This window comes from Diadema setosum, chromosome 22, assembly GCF_964275005.1.
Source record: "Diadema setosum chromosome 22, eeDiaSeto1, whole genome shotgun sequence".
Taxonomy (NCBI): domain Eukaryota; kingdom Metazoa; phylum Echinodermata; class Echinoidea; order Diadematoida; family Diadematidae; genus Diadema; species Diadema setosum.
This window is the reverse complement of record NC_092706.1, coordinates 18,150,600-18,170,578: the sequence shown is the minus strand read 5'-3', so window position 1 is coordinate 18,170,578 and position 19,979 is coordinate 18,150,600. Positions and strand designations below refer to the sequence as shown.

At 38.9% G+C, this 19,979-nt stretch overlaps 1 protein-coding gene across 1 annotated transcript in view; it reads left to right on the top strand.

Moving 5' to 3' along the window:
* LOC140245174 (prolow-density lipoprotein receptor-related protein 1-like) overlaps positions 1-19,979 on the top strand; it is a 212,964-nt gene that overhangs the window by 111,503 nt on the left and 81,482 nt on the right. The window contains 16 exon segments of the mRNA XM_072324772.1: positions 1,315-1,482; positions 1,981-2,117; positions 3,617-3,734; positions 4,300-4,416; positions 5,840-5,968; positions 6,624-6,749; positions 7,503-7,709; positions 8,645-8,849; positions 9,379-9,543; positions 9,986-10,230; positions 10,906-11,028; positions 11,366-11,590; positions 15,025-15,202; positions 15,753-15,862; positions 16,708-16,862; positions 17,472-17,601. Coding sequence (XP_072180873.1) covers positions 1,315-1,482; positions 1,981-2,117; positions 3,617-3,734; positions 4,300-4,416; positions 5,840-5,968; positions 6,624-6,749; positions 7,503-7,709; positions 8,645-8,849; positions 9,379-9,543; positions 9,986-10,230; positions 10,906-11,028; positions 11,366-11,590; positions 15,025-15,202; positions 15,753-15,862; positions 16,708-16,862; positions 17,472-17,601 — 2,538 coding nt within the window.

Below are 19,979 nucleotides of genomic sequence, written 5' to 3'. Positions count from 1 at the left end.
CAAATGTAAAAGCAACAATCTGTTATTTATCTTAGCATCGTTCGGAGCAGAACATTACCGTTATTCATTTCCAAATTTAAAAGCAAACATCCGACAATCATTTTAGCATCGTACGGAGCCGAATGTTACTGTTTTTCATTATGAACGTCAAGGCAGACATCAGACATTTACTTTACCATCAAACGCAGCTGAATGTTACTGTTCGTCATTTCGAAATGTAATAGCAAATATCCGACATTTATTTTATTATATGGAGCAGACTGTTACTGCTATTCACCTCCAAACGTAAAAAGCAATCATCTGCCATTTTCTGGGCATCTTCCGGAGCCAAATGTTATTGCTATTTACTTTCGAAAGTAAAAGCAAACACCCGACATCTGTTTAATCATCATACGGAGTTGAATATTAGTGTTATTAATTACCGAACATCAAAGGGATCATTCGACATTTATTTTAGCATCTTCCGGAGCTGAATGTTATTGTTATTTACTTTTGGACGTAAAAGCAAACATCCGGCATTTATTTTTATCATCGTACAGAGTTGAATATTATTGTTATTCATTTCCGAACGTCAAAGCAAAGATCCGACATTTATTTTAGCATCTTCCGGAGATGAATATTATTGCTATTTACTTCCGAAAGTAAAAGCAAACATCCGACATTTATTTAATCATCGTACGGAGTATTATTGTTATTCATTTCCAAACGTCAAAGGGATCATTGGACATTTGCTTTAGCATATTCGGGAGCTGAATGTTATGGTTATTATTTTACTTTCGAACGTAAAAGCAAACATCCGGCAAATTACTGATACTTTTCAAAAGATTTTCGCGGATCGATTTCAGCTAATTTCCTTCATGTAGCCGATGGTTGACGGGAGAGTTTGATTTTCATATCATTAATTCCGCGCTGGAGCGCTCGGGCAAATGCGGGTGTTTAGACGAGCGTGAAAGTGCGGGCGACTTCCCTTGTCTGTACGCGTCCAAACGCCCGCGTATTACCTAGTACGCCCGGACGAAAGGGCTTCCCGCATTTGCCCTAGGGGTTTTCGTGACGTTTCCCGCGGTCGGCACTGTATATTCACTGATCTAATGTGTGTACCTATTTTTCTGTTCATTGTTATTACTCTGTTGGGGAAATTCTTTGTTGTCAGGAGTAGTCTTTCATACAAGTGTACCTCCCAAAATTATCCTGTCTACAAAGAAATGACATTGTAAGTTTGTAAAAACTTACCTGAAATTATTTTTGTAAAATTGTAAATTTCTGTCATTCCTGCTGCTTGTCAATAAATGGCTATGTGAATGCCGCCCTCAGATGACGATTGTGGTGATAACTCTGACGAGCAGACTTGTGAGTACATGTGCGACAGTGAAACCCAGTTCCAGTGCAAGGTTTCTCTCCGCTGCATTGACATTGAGCGTGTCTGCGATGACGTTGACGACTGTGATGATGGAAGTGATGATTCCCGCAACCCTAACTGCAGTAAGTCTTTCGTTTATATTTAGGTATGTGGTTACAAAACTCATGACAAGTTTTCCTGGTAAAGCACGAGTGCCTGTTTTGATTACATTAATTCATTAGGTACTCAAAACTGAAGAGAAATATATCTGAGAAGATTTGAACAGGATTACAAGGGATGACTGTACACTTGTGACTTTTACATTATCATCAAATTTTGCAATTTTTAATGTAAACTTGTAAAGAATCGTTCTGTGAAGTGTTCTTGATGATAAAGCATTTTCATCAGAATTAAATGAAATTGAAATAAATCAATGTGAGGAAAATAAACATCATTTCATATTCAAAGGGATTTCTGTTAAATGATCAAATTTTGTGAAGAATAAACATTTCTTTTGTTTCATTTAGTGCATAAGCTTATTCAGATTTTTTGTTTTGTTTACTTGTTTGCTTGTTTGACATGACTTTGTCATTGATATGTAAATGAAAACAGGAAGTGTCCCATACCTTTTCCTCTTTTAGCCTCTCTAAGGCCTGTAGTGTGTACAGGCAATGAGTTCCGCTGTGATGAGCAGCGATGCATCCCAATGTCCTGGGTGTGTGACGGGGAACCAGACTGCCACGGTCTGGAAGACGAAGCACATTGCCAGATAGGTATTGTATTCTCTGGTACCACTGATTTTTTGTGAGGTCACGTGAGCAGACTTTTGTGCTGATTGTGAACTACGACAAAAAAAAAAAAAAAATTTAATGGATATGAAGAGCAGGATCTGAAAGTATAAGTGGAGACAGCGGATGAGTTCGAGTGCTCTAAAGCGAACCAAAGCGTTCCGTACCAAACTGTGCCAGTTTTAGAGCGTTCGATCTCTCTGTTGAGAAAGCGTACCTCACAAGTTATTTTTAGAAAAGGTCACACATTGTTGTAGCAAAAATGTCATTCACCTGGCGCCTGAACTACTTACAGCTGTCCAGAACAAAGAGAATGATGTCTTTGCATTGTGACGTATGCGCATGATACGTGCATGCTTTACAGCGAACTTTTGGTATGCTTTATGTACGCTTTTGGAGCACATAGGGAAGTGGTCCACTTTTGGTTCGGTACAGTACGGTACGGTACACTTTAGTAGCGCTCAAGCGCTCCTCTGGCACTGGTATGGTATGGTACAGTTCGCTTTAGGAGAGCGCTCGAACGCACCCTATGTCACACAAAATACATTTACATGTGAATGGTGGAAAAGGAATCACAATGTGTAAAATGACATAGTTGCTGACAATGCATGATTTCACTGTCCCACCAAAGCAACTTCATTTTTCAATTAACAAAATGATGACGTAGATCTAGATTTTAGCAAAAGAATACTCCCTTTTCTCAATTTACCAATTAAGCAGTCCTTTCATCGACTGTTACCACAATGTGAAACTGGAAAAACCTCTACCTACAAAAGTATTACATACAATTTATGTTCTTCACAGACTCTGGAGATTTTCATTCATAAAATGCCTGCATGATATTGGACATGGTTGGTACACACAAATTACCTCCAAGTCCTGTGTGATTCTGACACATTGAAGGAACAAGGTTTCTCTTAGATATGCCTGTTGATAATAACATAGAGCAAAACACCAAATGTTATGTGTGGTGGGCATGCTGCTAGTGAGATTTAATGGTGTGATGTAGTCTGCTGCTGGCCAATCGTTTTGCAGGAATTCATGGGGGATGGTCACATTAGGAGGCTACAATGCTGTAACATGTGAGAGCATTCTCACATGTACTTCTGTTAGAGTCTTGCAGTTGATGCTAAGGGTATCACAAATTTTACTACTCGGTTATAACTGTTTACACCATATGTTTGGTAATTTTTAACTTATGAGTAAAATTTACAAGTGGTTGAATTCATGATAAAAAAAAATGCAGTTATGAGAGAATGCAAAATCAGTATTTTTCCTTTTCAGGAGATCAGTTTGGATTTACCACATTGGAGTTGATACGTAGTGCATTTTTTGTTACAAAAAGACAATATTTTTGTGAGTTGTTTAGATTGCAAGTATTAGTTAATTAGCAAAATTCTTGAAAACTGAACTCACCACAAAATATACCACATGTTTACAAGTACAAGTACAGTGTCTTTTCTTGCTTTACCCCCTGTATTTTTCAGAGCCAGTTTGTCAGGCCAACACCCATTACAAGTGTCCCGGGGAGCCGAAGTGTATCCCACACGCCTGGCAGTGTGACGGAACCCCGGACTGCCAAGACGAGTCAGATGAATTCTTTTGTGGTAAGTGCGTGGTGACTTGACAAACTACTGGGCGTTAGAGAATGAGAGAGAAAGGGATTCGACCGCCTCATTCATTTGTACCCTTGTGTGAAGATTTTGTGTATTGATATGTTTCTACATAAAATTTCTTTACTATTGCAGATCTAGAGGAAAAGAAATGTTTCCCCCTTTGTAAACCTATGTACTTTTTTCTCATGTATTGCACATTATATGATATACAATGTTTTATATACATTACGTGTATGTATACCAACATGAATGTTTGTCCTGTTAGTCCGTCGTTAATTTGGCGATGATAAATGAGCGCCAAGAATATACAGTATGATTGTTTATTGGGTTTAGTCACTTTGTGATGTCTCTTTGGTAAATCATACACAAACAGCAGAATGTCAATAAGAACAAGCAGACATGTGTACCAAAAACATCTGGAAAATTACTATTCAATATGAGGGAATCTACAAAACAGTACAGGCACATTCATGTATATATCAACATCTATATGATAATGCTGATATATTTGCATGCCTTCATATTCGCATGCCTTTTCTCTTTATGATACCTTCAGCGGAGCTCGGATGTGATGTTGGCCACTGGAAATGTGAAAATCACACATTGTGTATCCCCATTAGTAATCTGTGCGACGGTTCGCCACAGTGTATCAATGGGTCGGATGAACATGCATGTGAGTATCATACTTGTAGTAGTCCTGCAACATGCCTCAGGGGTGAATTCTCGGTTGCCCTAGATGTCTGGTAAAGTAACCCTTTGAGGACTAGCTGATTTTGCTGCAACACACATTTCTCATGGACAACTGCCCAAGTATACTCGGGACTCGTCCTCAATGGGTTAAAGGCTGGGGTGGTATAGTATTGGTTGAGGTGAGAATTCAGCTATTCAATTCTTATGAGATACTAAGAAACCACTTTATGAAATGTTAAAAAACGTACAATTCTAAGAGGAATTCAAAGTTTATTTGATGAAAATTTGTTTTAAAATGGATGAGATATCCAAAAAACCAAGTAAAAGAAAGTGATCCTCATAAAAGGTGGGTCCCACCCTTTATTGGGAGAGCGTTGTTTTGGATACACTGTACATGACGTATCTCAGCCATTTCAAAAACAATTTTCATCAATTAAACTTTGAATTCTTCCCTGAATTCTATGCTCTTTTACATTGCATATAAGAGATTTTTCATTATCTCAAAATATCATTAACATAAGAATTTGGAAACCTTAAACCCTATCTCAACCAAAATGGTACCTTCCCTTTTAAGACTTCTTGTCTGCAATTGTGCCTGGTAGTCCTGTACAATGTACATTGTGTTTAGGGGATTGTCTCTTTGTCTACTGTTTGATGTAAAAATCCCATTTGATATGCCGTCATCAAACTGTGTTCTAGTACTGTATATGCCAAATATTTTGCGAGGTTCTTATTTTCGTGAGTCAGGTGCTATTCCCAAACTACTGCTTTGAAAGTTTGTATCAGTCATAAACAGATTGGCCTGAATTCACAATGGTGGTTTAAATTGAGACCATATTTTAGATTTAAGATATGGTCTAAAATAATGTAAAAATCTGAACCAGTATAATTGATGATAAGTATTGTTATATATACAAAATGTGAAGAATAGTTATAATAAAAGTGTTTTTAGACTAAACTGTCTACAGTTGTAGTTTAATGAGAAAAATAGTGATTGATTATTTTAGGCTTTATTGCAAAACTGTTATATGGTAGGATGTTTTGTGATACAACTGACCTACAAATATGCATCAAATGTGATATCTTGAACATTTCTTAAATCACTGCTCCCAAAGGTAAACAGGACCTTTAAGTGCTTGAAAAGACCCTTGTATACTTCAGAGCTTCAATCAGTACACACTTTTTCAGATTGTGTGCCTTCTTTCTAATTTTCAGATAGGTCGAAAGAGACAATTTGAATTGAGTTAATCATCATTTTAAAGTCTGGTCTTTCAGATTCCGCCCTTAACTAAAGATCTATGTCTGGCAACTTTTTGTTGGTTTTGTGATGCAGGGTCACACATGTAATCCAATTGTTATTGCCTTTTTGAAGCATAAAATGTACTTTTTTTTCATTTGTTTCCTAGGTAACCAGACACTGTGCAGCAGATCACAGTGTGATGAGCTGTGTCAGCCAAGACCTGGCCTTGGAGTCATCTGCCACTGCCCAGAGGGACAGGTCGTTAACCCTTTGAAGCTGACCCAGTGTATACCAGGTATTAAAGGCATGATTTACCATTTGCAGATGAAACAAAAACCCAGCATTAGTGCTTCAAAATAGTTCTAAAATGTGAGTTAGGGATAGAAACAACCACTGTAAAAATTTGAATTTGTAAAATTGATGTTAAGTGTTGTTGAATATACAAAATGTAAACAATAGTTATGTAGTTTCCAGACTAAACCATCTACAGTTACCATTTATTGAGAAAAATACAGATATCTCCTGATATTTTAGGCTTCATTGCGAAAATTCTGTGGTACAATAGACCTACACATATGCATTAAATGTTTTGAATCACTGTTCCCAAAGGTAAACAGGACCTTTAACGGCAGTTGTGTGTGTTGGTCACATTCTATTACAGTGTGTCTCATAACTGTGCACTGATGATTTCTTGTGTTGTGAACTTTGCAAGAAAAGTTCAGAACTTTGGAAGTTCACCATAGATGAAGATGGGTGGCCGTTACAGGCAGATTACCTCTAAGGCAGATCAGCCTGTTTGTAATTTGGTAATAATCATCTGGGCATTGTTTGTCATGCAGATGTCATAATTAGTACAGTTACATTGTATGTGCGTCAAAATGTAATAGAGTCATTTTGTAATGTATTTATGTATTGGAGAAAACTTGTTTTGCTTCGTGTGTTCCACACAGATGGTAAGATGTGTTCCAAAAGAGGCCGCTGCAGCCAGCATTGTATCTCAACAAAAGGATCGTATAAATGCGAGTGCTACCCTGGCTATGCTATGCAGGATGATAGGTGGAGCTGTAAGAGTAATGGTGAGTTGGTGGTGAGAAAAATACACAAACAAACAAATAGACAAATTATGTTTTTTGTCTTAGCCAGCAAATAGACGGTGGATACAGTAAAGAGTTTGATGAGTTTATGTAAAGATACACTGTGTAGTTACGCGCGTATGACCTCTGTGAAGGAGGATATGATTTTATCGGCATTGGTTTGTGTTTCTGTCTGTATGTTTGTGCTCTTCAAAACAAAGTCAACACATGTCACACAAATGTATGGAGGGTCCAGTAGAAGATTGATCATAACTCTTCAATAACCTAAATGACAAACAGCTTTCGTGTATGTTCTTTGACCCTTGGATGTCATTCGTACCCTTTGCTTTCATTTTTGATGGATGATCTTAACTTCACAGTGCATTGTCATCCTGAACACCAGCGTCAAGATCAGCTGTGATATTATTTACGTTTCACTTCTCTTCATATGTCAGCAGTTACCTAGAACATTCCCATCCAAGACAGTATTCACATTACAGCCATTTGGACCTGCATTTTCACTGTGATTTCTGTGTAAAGAGGGTTATCACTTTTTCCTTGAGATAAACCACTCTGGTATGTTTACTTACATATGTACTTCAATTAATATTTTGGGTTGAAGAGAAAATTTAAAGAAGTTGCAAATTTTTGTCTACAATTTTTACAGGGAACAAAGAGTTTCTTATCTTCTTCCATTCTTGTAAGTAGAGGGTTTGCATTATTTCTTATTCCTGCACTTTGTCCTCTTACCTGCAGTAAGTGCCAGCCCGTATGTCATCTTCTCCAATCGCAACCAGCTCAGACGCATCAACCTCGACAGCGGCGAATATAACGTACTGGTCTTTGGCCTCCACAACAGCATCGCAGTTGACTTCCACTACACGAACAGCACCATCTATTGGACCGACGTGGTTGACGACAAGATATACCGCGGCTGGCTAGATGATAACTCGCCGAATGCAGGTACCATACCAGTAGTTGTGATGGCCACTGTCTCCTTTGTCCCCTCCCATTAATGATTAAGTGATGTCTCAATTTCAAGTAGATGGTGTGTGTATTTTCAGGGATGATATTTGAAATGAGCCTCCAGTTTCTCTCATGCACTTTTCAGGTTGTGAAGGGTATTCATTTAACTCGTTCCTTACGGGAACCTGGTATACCAGGTTCCCAAGATGAAGACAAGAGTGCCTGCTTTCGTGCCCTAAATTCCTAAATTTCTTTGTGTTATAATGCCCAGAAAAATGGGTTTGATGAAAAGATAAGAGTTTATTCTGTCAGCATTTGTTCTCCTTCTGTTGGAGAAATGCGTATATCACAGTATTATTTACCTTTTTTCTGATTTAGTTTGTGCTTGTTCTGCTGTAAAACTTGTATGAGCATGTTATTGGCGATCAAAGCTGAGCTCAGTGTTTGCTGACCCCAGTCACCCCATTCAGGTGCTTGGTTTTGTGTAGAACAAAAGATTCTGTGAGCCCATCAGTGCACGCTCTATTCATACCTCGCATCTGATCAATATTTCCATTGTTCACTGACACATGTACTTGACTGTGGAAAGGGGGATACAGGTGGATTACCAACCTGTCCATTCTCTGTCAACGGGCAAAAAGAATCTCGTTTTGGGGCATTAAAGGCACTCTTAGAATTGCGGAAGGAACGCATTAATTATCTACATGTACAATTGTAGATCAAGTACCTTGCCAACAAGATATTAAGAGCTGTAATGAAAAAAATTCAACATGGAATTTGTTTTTTGTTTTTTATTTATTTTACACAATGGCTAGGAAAAAAAAAAGCAAATCTCAGATTCACACAATCTGTAGACCATAGTTGCTCTGTCTGTATGTTTTCTCTTTCTTTTGATTCTTTTTTTTTTTTAATCCTTATTTCTGGGCTTGCAGGCCTCCGTAACATAGAGTCTGTGATAGAGGCAGGATTGGCCACATGTGAAGGACTAGCAGTGGACTGGATCGGAGGTAACCTGTACTGGGTGGAGAGCCATCTGGACCAGATCGAGGTCTCGAGACTAGACGGTGCCATGAGGACCACTGTAGTGGCGGGGAACATGGAGAGCCCAAGGGCTATAGCTCTCGACCCAACTGTAGGGTAAGTCCTGAGCCTCATTTCAAAGAAAGTTGATTGATAGCAACTCTTGCTGATATGTAGCGAGTTTCATGATAATGACAAGAATCCTGCTTCCTTATTGGCTGTTGCTACAAGAGGTTGCTACTCTCACAGGAATTGCTATCCCTACATCTTTTATGAAATGAGACCCTGAAGTTGACTTACATAGAGTTAGATAATTCTTTTAAGTGGATATAATAGCGTTGAGTTCTGTTAAAAGCTTTGTTTTATTCTTCCATTTGTTTTTCTTTGTTGATGAGGGTGATTAATGTAATAATATGACAGAAATTTGATGATAGTGTGAAACCTAAGTATTACACAAGAAGATACTGATTGTTATCATTTGACTGCATTATGGGAACCATGCTATTATGTTGTTGTGTAAGCAAATGATTTTCATGGAAAAATGATACATTCCATTAAGAAGAGATGCCAGCCTTATGAATCGTAAGTGCTTTCATATTTTTTCTGATTGAATCTTCCATTTATCCCTTCTTTTTTTTCCGGACAGTCTGATGTTCTGGACAGATTGGGATGCAAAGAACCCACGTATTGAACGGTCAACCATGAGTGGTCAAGACCGCCATGTAGTGGTCAACATTAACACAGAAGGAGGCTGGCCCAATGGTCTGACCATTGATTACCCAGAGAAGAGAATCTATTGGATTGATGCCAGGTAAATCTCATGCACGCTCTTTGTAGCATGAGAAATATATGTTGTCAATATGTATACTCTACAATATAAGTTCATGAGTGTTCAGTCTGATTAAGCTTTTACTGTAAAAATGAATTTTTTGTATTGTGCAAATTTTTTGTTCATTTTGCTTGATATGAAATTGGAGTAAAAATAAATGTAATTAAAGAGAATAGCATGATGAATTTTTTTAAAATATAATTTGCTGTTAAAAAACCCCCAAACATTAACATATTGTATCTATAATAATATTTTCATGCATGTCTTTTAATTTATCATTGTGTGCTTCATGTATTTATTATGCATATACATTATACATTTTGTTCTTCATGACCAATGTATTTTCTTTGAATTTTTGTAACATGAAAAGTTGCGTAAATAAGTAAGTTTCATTGAATATTGACCTTCAATTCATGCTTGATAGGTCGGATGGTATCCAGGCGGCCAACTACGACGGTTCCAACCTGTTCACCGTTCTGCGTGGCCACAACACCCTCTTCCATCCCTTTGCCATCTCCGTCTTTGAAGGGAGTGTCTTCTGGACCGACTGGCGAACCAATGCTGTGTACCAGGCCAACAAGTTCAACGGCTCCAACGTGACTCCGATTCAAAAGACGAGCACCCAGCCATTTGATATCCACGTCTTCCATCCCTACAGACAACCGCAGAGTGAGTCTTTATGTACAGGTGTTCTAACAAATGCATCAGAAATTTGGGATATTCATTGTAATTGAGTACAAAATTCTTATTTATTTGTTATGTTTGTTGTGTGCATATCTGTTGTTTTGGTTTCACAGTTTTTGAAAGCCTCTAAAGTGCTTAATTTATTTACTGATTCTGAAATTGGCAACATAGTCAAGATTAAAGTTCCTTTGTTTCACAAATTTCTTTCTGACGTTGTGCAGATTAAAAGACTCGGATTGTGCAGATTAAAAACTGAGTCCATCTAATTTTTGGGGGAATTTTGAAACACGTGAAAATATAAACTCTGATCCCGAAATGAATGTACTTGTATCATGCCTTTGTGGATTTCATTGGGTCCATTGTTGTACTTCTCAGTTGCAAATTTGACTCGGTAGATATATTGGATATACAGTATACCGGCAGATTGCCCAGAACAGGTTCATTTGTCTACAGCCATTCCACAAGGAAACTGCTATGATACATGTATCAAGCTTGTGATGACGTCCATGGCAATGCCAACACCTGTAGCAGCTGCAATGTGAGCACATCACCCACACCTGACCAGTCAGGTGTGAGCATGTTAGATTTGTGTTACAGTTGCTTACATGTCGTGTTACAGTTGCTGATTTTATTAATACATTGGTCTTGTTGCCTTTACAGAACCCAACCCCTGTGCAGTGGATAATGGCGGCTGTTCCGATCTGTGCTTGCTGAACGGAAATAAGACAGCGTGTGCCTGTCCTCACCTCAAGAAGCTTCATTCAAATGGAAAGACGTGTGTCAGTGAGTATTCCTGAAAGCTGTCCCCCTTAACATGGCAGGGAACCATCAGGAAAGTATTGTAAGAGTAGGTTATTATTTCTTTTACGTGCAGAAGGAAAAATTCATAGCACGAGAGTGTGTTAGAACTCTGTTTTATGAGTGAGATGAAACAGATACTCATTCAGCCAACTCAAAGTGAATTTTGAATTTGAATTTTGACATATTTTATGTAACTTCTGTGGAACCTACATCATAGTTTGGAAGCAAGTGATGATGGGACCAATGGCCTTAAGTCCAACTATGACTTACCGCATTATAACTGTGCTGCCGTTCTTGCTCTTGTGTCCATTTTTGACAGATGACACGGTCTTCTTCGTCATCTCCCGTCAAACCGACATCAGAGGAGTCGATGTGGATGATGGCTACTACAACGTGATTCCCGCCCTCACAATACCCACTGTAGCCAACGCCTCGTCAATAGATCATGACACTGTGGAGAATCGCATCTACTGGACCGACCTCTCCCGGAAGAGCATAAACAGGGCTTACATCAATGGGACAGCGATTGAGACAGTCATTGAAGGTAACTGCATTGCATTGTTTTTATCAAACAGTGACAGCAAGGAACATGTCGTGGTCTCGTACAACTCATCTTATGTTACCCTCCTACCAGGCAGGGACTCCAGCCTAAAGCATCTTTTAACCCACTGAAGACTAGCCCAGAGCGTACTTGGGCAGGTGTCTATAGAAAATGTGTGTTCAAGCAAAATCCGCTTGTCCTCAACAGGTTAAACAGGAGATTCTTCCCCCAGAACCCTCCAGCCAATGGGAGACTCTGATTGTGTGAATATGGGCACAATATTGTGTGCTCATAATGCACATCACAAGTGTGAACTCCAATGTCCCTTGCCGCCAGGGTCCAGGGCCCACTAAAAAGGTCCTTGAAGTGCTCGGGTTGTGCAATATTCTGCCCTCTGGTGCTATCTTGGCCTTATTTTTAAACATATATGGCATAAGTAATGTTCCCTCATGGAGACATTCATTATGAGCTCCCTTGTGGAGACATTATATTGTAGATCATATAATAATGTTTGATTTGTTTAAGAATTATTATGGTCTTATTTTATGTCAGTACAGTATTCATCGCACAATCGGGCATCTGATAATCGGGAACCTCGCTTAAATGACATACGCTTCCCAGAAACATTTCCAATGCATGTTATTTTCACTGGATAATCGGGCAGGGGTCTCTGATAAACGGGATAATTTTTCTTCAAGCGATCTTTGATTTTGTTGATATTTTACACAAAAAATCTACCAAAATACCACAATATTTCAAAGATTTCCTATCAGTTGTCATTTACATCAAACTTATAAAGCAAGCTTCGGACTGGTGTGTTTTGACCTCCGTCCATCCAGTACACGTACATGCATAGCCATGAAAGCGCCGTGTATACGTATCCATGCCATTGCGAAACACATGCTTTCGCGAACATTCTTCTCCCCTACATACAGTATAAGCAAAGCCATGTGCAGGGAGAGCTAGAGGGTCGCGCCGAGGGGTAGCGTGGTTGTGTATTCATGTACATGTACAGTACGTCAGTATGCATGTGTGTGTGTGCACTACATGTACATGTCGTATGCCGTTAGTGTATGGTGAGTGCTCATCGCGAAATCGGGCACCTCGCTTAAAGGGGCCGTGTTTGCTACTCCCAACCTGTCCCGATTATGCGATGAATACTGTATTGTCTGGGGCAAATTATTTTTATGCCTCCGCCACGAAGTGGTGCCGGAGGCATTATGTTTTCGGGTTGTCCGTCCGTCCATCCTTCCGTCCGTCCGTCCGTCCGTCCGTCCGTCCGTCCGTCCGTCCGTCCTTCCGTCCGTCCGTAATGAATTTTGTGGACAAGGTAACTATCAAAACCTGTTGAGGTATCCTAATGAAACTTGGCATGTATGTGTATTAGGGGGTGAAGTTGTGCCTATCAACTTTTGGGTGCACATGCTCAAGGTCAAAGGTCAAAAGGTCATGGTCAAATACATAAAATTTCACTATTTCCACCATATCTATTGAATGCCTGAAGATATTTTCTTGAAACTTAGTGTATACATGTATTACCCAATTAAGATTCTCTGGTGAAAGTTTGGGTCATGAGGTCAAAGGTCAAAGGTCAAAAGGTCAGGGTCAAATACATAAAATTTCACTATTTCCACCATATCCATTGAATGCCTGAAGATATTTTCTTGAAACTTAGTGTATACATGTATTACCCAATTAAGATTCTCTGGTGAAAGTTTGGGCCATGAGGTCAAAGGTCAAAAGGTCAAGTAAAAATATTAAAACTTCTTTTTTTCTCCATACCTTGGAAAATTGTTCAAGGTATCTTCATGGAATATAGTATATACATATACTGACTGGAAGTGATTATCTAGAGAATGCAGGGTTCATGGGGTCAAAGGTCAGGGGTCAAAGGTCAAGTGCAACACTTCAAAAGTTTACTATTTCCCTCCTATCATGCAATGCCAGCAGGGTTATTTTTTTTTTTACACTTGGTGTATGCATACATGTGTAACCTAATAGAAATTCTCTGGAAAGTTTTTTTTTTCTTCTTTTTTTGCCTCAAAGGTCAAAAGGTCAAAGATCAAGTAAAAGTGCTGAACTAACTTTTTCTTCCATATCTCGGAAGTGGCTCAAGTTGTCTTGAAACATAGTACATATTATGCATGTTCTACCTGAAAGTGATTATCTTATTAATTTTAGGGTCAAGGGCCAGATGAAAATGGTAACAATTTACTGTTCAATTCAGAAATTGCACTTTTCCTTCACACCTGTACCTTGAAAATTACTCAATGCCTAAATGTATGAATGGGTCAAAGTCGAGTTAAAGTCCTTAAATCCCTAGATACATGCTCTCCTATTCATCCAATTAAACCTAGGTCAAGGAAGGTGAACATTCAAAACATTTGTGACAAACTTGTCATTTCAATATTTTGCCAATTTTGTGAAAATGTAATCACACATTGTCCACATGTACTATCTAGACCTATTGGGAAAATCATGCATTATGGCGGAGGCATACCAGTCGCCAAAGCGACATTTCTAGTTTAATAAGGTCCCATTATATTTTTCGCTTTCTAATTATAACAACAAGATACGTAATGTTAAGCTGGAGACTGCTAATCAAAATCTTAAGCAAGGAAAAAAACATCTTAAGTGGGAGACATACAGAGCATGAGAGTGGGAGAGACTGAGAAGATGGCCTCAAAGTGGAAGTTAGTAGTGTGGTGTCATGATGTCATCTTGGCCTAACCAGTGATGCTGAAGGATCAGCTTACAGATGGAGGTAACACCCTTCAGACAACCTGGACTCATTTAACCCTTCCTCTACCAGGGACTTTGGACAGTGTGTACAGTGCTGTGGGGTTTAGTTGGGGTTGTGTAAGCCACAGTCACACTAGCAAAACTTCTGGAAGTTTGAGTTCTTGAAGTTTTGCCAATATGACCGCAAAATTCTCGAAAACTTCTTGCAAAATTTCTCACAAAACTACCCACTCAAGTAGCAGAAATGGCCCTAGTGGACACCTGAGGAGATAATAATATATAATGGGGACCTCATAGGTCATTATTAACATTTTTATCTTCTCTGTAAATATATGGTCAGATTTGTTTAACAGTTGAATTAACATTACATGTAACATCTCGGACAAATAGTGAATCCATCTTTACACGTTCAAGTAGTTTGACCCCCCCCCCCCCCCTGCTCCCATAGACAAGAAGAAATGCAGTTTTGAATGTGAACTATTACAAAACTAGAAACATTTGTGAATTGGTGTCTACAGTCTTTTGCAAGGCATGAAACTTTCGCAAATTGGAGTTGATGGCCTTTTTGCACCATCAAACCTTCATGAATTGCCACTGGCATTCAATGTATTGTGTAGATAAGAACTTTCACGAATCTTGGCTCCTCGCAATATTCACAAAAGTTTCGTCTTACTGCTGCCATTCTTTGTTCCCAGGGATTCCCAATGCCTACAACCTGGCCATAGACTGGGTCTCAAGAAACATGTACTGGACCAATGTCTCGCCCAACAAGAGTGTCATCAAGATTGCCAGGCTGGATGGGAGCTTCCAAAACGAGATTGACAACCTCAACCTCACCAACCCCAGGAGCATCGTCATTGAGCCTACAGTAGGGTGAGTAGTCCGACTACAGTAGGGTGAGTAGTCCGCCTACAGTAGGGTGTGTAGTCTGCCTACAATAGGGTGAGTAGTCCGCCTATAGTAGGGTCAGTAGTCCACCTATAGTAGGGTGAGTAGTCTTCCTCCAAAGAACGTCACCTCATAGCCTTCCTCAGCTGTGAGATTATTTCTATGAAGCAGAGTAAAATCTATAGCACTGGTGATTGTCAGATGGAATTATTGTTACATTTTCTATGAACCATAGAACTTATGCAGAGCGCAGGTTCTCCTCATCAATGAACTACTATCTTTTGTTAAAGCTAGTGAAAATATTTGTGGTGTGGAAATTTTCATGCATGTTGCGTGACACAGAACTGGTGTGAAAATAAAAGCATGTGAATTTTTGGGCTTGTTATATGTAATTCTACTTTCATTGGATGGACTCATAAGTGATAAGGGAAAAGTTACATGTAGCTAATTCACTAATACAATACATTGGTTGTGATCATGTTATCCTTGATGACAATGCCATGTATATTCTCTTTGTTACTCTGTCCTGTGCTAGGATGATGTACTGGATCAATGGAGAGGAGATGCCCACCATTGAGCAAGCTCGTATGGACGGGACCAACCAGACATCGATTGTCACTGGAGGAAACTTGCTGCAACCAACAGGTTAAGATGCACCCTAGATATCATGCCTTTGTCAGACATTTGCTGAATGACAATGGAAGGAGGAGGGTTTTGTTTTTAATCTCAGAAAATCATGCACGCTCACAAAAGCATACATGTTACATGCTAATGCTGAGTAAGTATAGGTCTAATAAATAGGAAAAGCTTTGAGATCCTCAATATTTGATTTGGATTGATTAATGGTTTTATTTATTACCTCCGCCAAGGAAGGAGGTTTTGTTTTCATCAGCGTTTGTTTGTTTGTTTGTTTGTCTGTTTGCAAAATAACTCAAAAAGTTGTGGACGGATTTGGATCGACATGCAAGAAAAGTTCATAATGACACAAGGAACATGTGATTAAAGTTTGATACAGATCCAGGAATTTTTAGATTTTTGAAGGATTTTTTAATCTTTTTTGCAGATAGGGTCATTGAACTTGGGAGTCTAAGGTGTACATATTTGAGGTTTGCTTATGCGCTCTAAAGTGCGTGCTCTGCTTGGGTGGGCACCGCGCAGCTGGAAGGTGATTTCATAAACATAAGGCTTCTATATTGGGAAATTGGATGATTTTCAGTATGCGTGTGTGGGTGGAAATTAGCTGCGTGGCAGAGGTCTGTGCTCACTAAATGTTTTTCTACTGTAAGTCTCAAATTTGATGCTTCTTTTTCACTTCATCTACAGTGGAAAAACCAGTGGCTTCAAATTGTATATCTGTATTATAGATATGAAAATGATGTATACTAGAGAGGGTGGAAATGAAATGTGATATTAGTTTGTGTGTTTGTAAGGTTTGTGCTATGACTGTGTGGAATGTATTAACTTTTCCCCCTGTTCCGTGCCCCCTGTAGGTCTGGCCATTGACCGCAGCAAACAACAGCTTTACTGGACAGACGCTGGCCTACGGGTCATTAAGAACAGCAATCTGAATGGGAGCAATATCCAAGTCTTCCTACAGCTGGAGAGTGCTGCTGATCCTACGGCCATCACGGTGACCAATGACCGAGTGAGTCCTGCTGACTAATGAGCCATGTGCTCTTCAAAGGAATCATCCGTGTACTATTGTTAAAGGAAACAAAAACCCACAGAGAAATGTGGATTGAGTGAAAGCAGCAACATTAGTAGAACACATTTGTGAAAGTTTGAGGAAAAACTTACAATCAATGCAAATATTATGAATTATTAAAGTCTTGGTGTTGGAACCGCTGGATTTTCATCTTCTTGAAGACTCGTGAGATATTCACCAAACTTGGCAGGGATTACTGCCGGGGTGATAAAATATGTGTTTATTCAAATAGGTACCATTCCCAGTGTGGGGACTCTTAAGGGGTACATGTGCAATACCCCCGGGGGAGGGGGAGGGGGGCAGAGGGGAGTTGCTAATTTGTCTTTGTCACAATCATGCAGAGTAGTCAGATAATGTTATTCAAACAAGAATATAGGTTCCTGTATAGGAATTAACAAACAAGGAAAGAATAGTTTTATGAAAAATTTAAGAGATGTGAAACAAACCCTCTCTCACCCATAACACTGCAAATTTTACCTGCAAGTCCTCTTGGTTTTGTTTGTGTTTCAATGGATACTGACCGTATAACGATCCAATGTGTCTTTGCAGGTGTTTTGGGCAGAGAATGGTGTTGGCTCCATCAAGTACGTTGAAAAGGATAATCCTACCAATGTGAACGTCCTGCGCGGAAACACACCTGGCGTCATGGAGATGTTCATGTATAACCTCACCTCACAAAGTAAACCTTCCCCATCTTTCTTACTATCACTAAACCATGATATTTTGAATGCTGTATTGTATGTGTTATTTGATTTCATTCAACATATAATCTTAATTAATTCGTTAACATTTCACTTGAATGTATATAAAACAAGAAACTAAAAATTCAATTAGTACAATCATTTGTGATGCGCTCCGTCGGAATGAGTCAAAAGTCGCAAGAAATGAAATCGTAGTTATGCCTATATGTGAATTCTACAGACTCTAAGCTTTACACTGATATATAATACAACTCATTTCGACATCCCTATAGATCATAAAAACGAATATTAACTACGCTTATGATGTCATTCCATTTTCTAAATAACGGAGAAAATCGCTCTCAAAGTTCAGGCTATGTTCAAGCTCACGACCTGTTTCTTTCACGGGACGAAACAATACAACAGTCCTGCTTAGCGACGGCGTTTACGCTCCATCGCACGCACTACCATATAAGGCGATAGCTTGGGTGTGTAAGATAATTAACCAATCGCAGGACAGGTCTATCATTAACGATTCTGACCAATACGGCAGTCCGAATGTAAACTTCGTTGCGTTTGTGTCAGTGCCGCTGCCGCCGCATGAATGAGTCGGTACGCGTTGTGTGTCGGCTGCGGTGTAGTTTGCCGCAAGTTTTGAACTCACAAACAATAGGAAACAGTAGAAAGAAAAAAAAAAGGCACGCAATGCGTATTGCAAAAAGCGTCTTTTAGTGAGGGCGTTGATCGCTTCCATTCTCCTCCCATGTTGTTGTCAATGGAAACGTTTAGCAAGTACCAATAGCTAAATAGAACCTGTGAACCCATTTTAGGCGGGAGTTCAAAAGACAGCATCGGTAGAGAAAATCAATGAAGTTAATTAACGATAGTCGTCTTTTGAGTTTGTGTTCTTTGCATGTATTAAAAACCCTCAAATTATGCACATGGTCGTAATGTTGCAGAGCATCAAAGACTAAAAGCTAATAGCGAACCATATTTCATTGTGTGATTAACGAACCTTCAGAACAATCAATTGTATCACCCCCCTCCCAAAAAAAGCATTTCAATGTCATGCGTTGTCAATAGTGATAAAATCATTTCGCGCTATCATTATAGCATTTACATTTTCCAACTATTATTGACAGGATTATGTTAATGTGATGGTTACGATTACGAATGTTGGTTATGAATTCAAAAGACTGGTTCATTAATCGAACTATAAAGGTAATAGCCGTTTTGAAAGTTGTTCGGTACAAGTTCAAAACGCAATCGAAGTCATCGTCATAGGGGAACTGATAGCTCTAGAAAACTTGTTTAGGCCAGTAAAGATTGCCGTATGCAATCTTTGTAGAAAGTTTTGACTTAGGCAAACTTTTGAGTATTTTGAGAAATTGTATAAAGAACTATTTGTTTTGATTATGTCAAGAATTAGTTTGAACTATGAGAATAAAATGGCGCGGTTACCTCAACAATGTCGTAGTGCGATTAGACATGATGGGTAAAGTGAATTCATGACTTGTTGACTTATCCTTACTGAATTGATGATCACTTCTGTAAACCATCAGTTAAGTCTTGCAGATGATACCTCTGTAATCGTAGTCAAAATTCTTTTGAGCGATGAGACGAAAACCAACAAACAAAATGCCATGTATCATCGCTCGAGTTTCCAACATTTGGCGTCACCCGACCGACAATAAGTGCCGAATCAAATGGAACATTATATTGTGGGATAGCAGACTGTGTTACGATTTTTAAATATTGCGAGCAATTGTTAAAAAAAAGAGGAAATGAGGCAAAGTTCAAGAAATTCGAAAAAGCATGTAAATGCAGGCGATCATGTTTAAAAGTCAAAGTAAGAGATTGCAATCGGCCATGCGGATGTATAATATGATTGCCTTATTTACATATCTGATTTTTGTAAACTATGTTATACATGTATTCAAATTTAAGTTCCATTCCCTCCTTGATAAAGGTTGTGTTGGGTTTTCGCTAAAGGCATTTATTAGGAAACGCTATAAAAAACGACAACTAATGCCTACTATACATCAAGAGATGACCTATACATACATGAAACACAAAAATTCTGTACGTTCTGATATAACGCAACTGTATCACTCTCAAATCCGGATTATTGCAATAAGTGTGTATTCCCGCCATTTCTATACAGGTAAACGATTCAAGCTTGGTATGCTTTTATAATAGCCTGGTGTCACGCAGAAGAACTGATTCCGCGATCGCTTTTAACCTTTCATAAAATTCACGTTTTAAGATAGTAACGATAGCTTGTAAGAGATAAAGTAAGTTAGCATCCCTGACTGTGGTTCTGAACACAAAAGGGGACTGAAAAATTCTTTTACAAATTAGCAGACATAATGCCGAT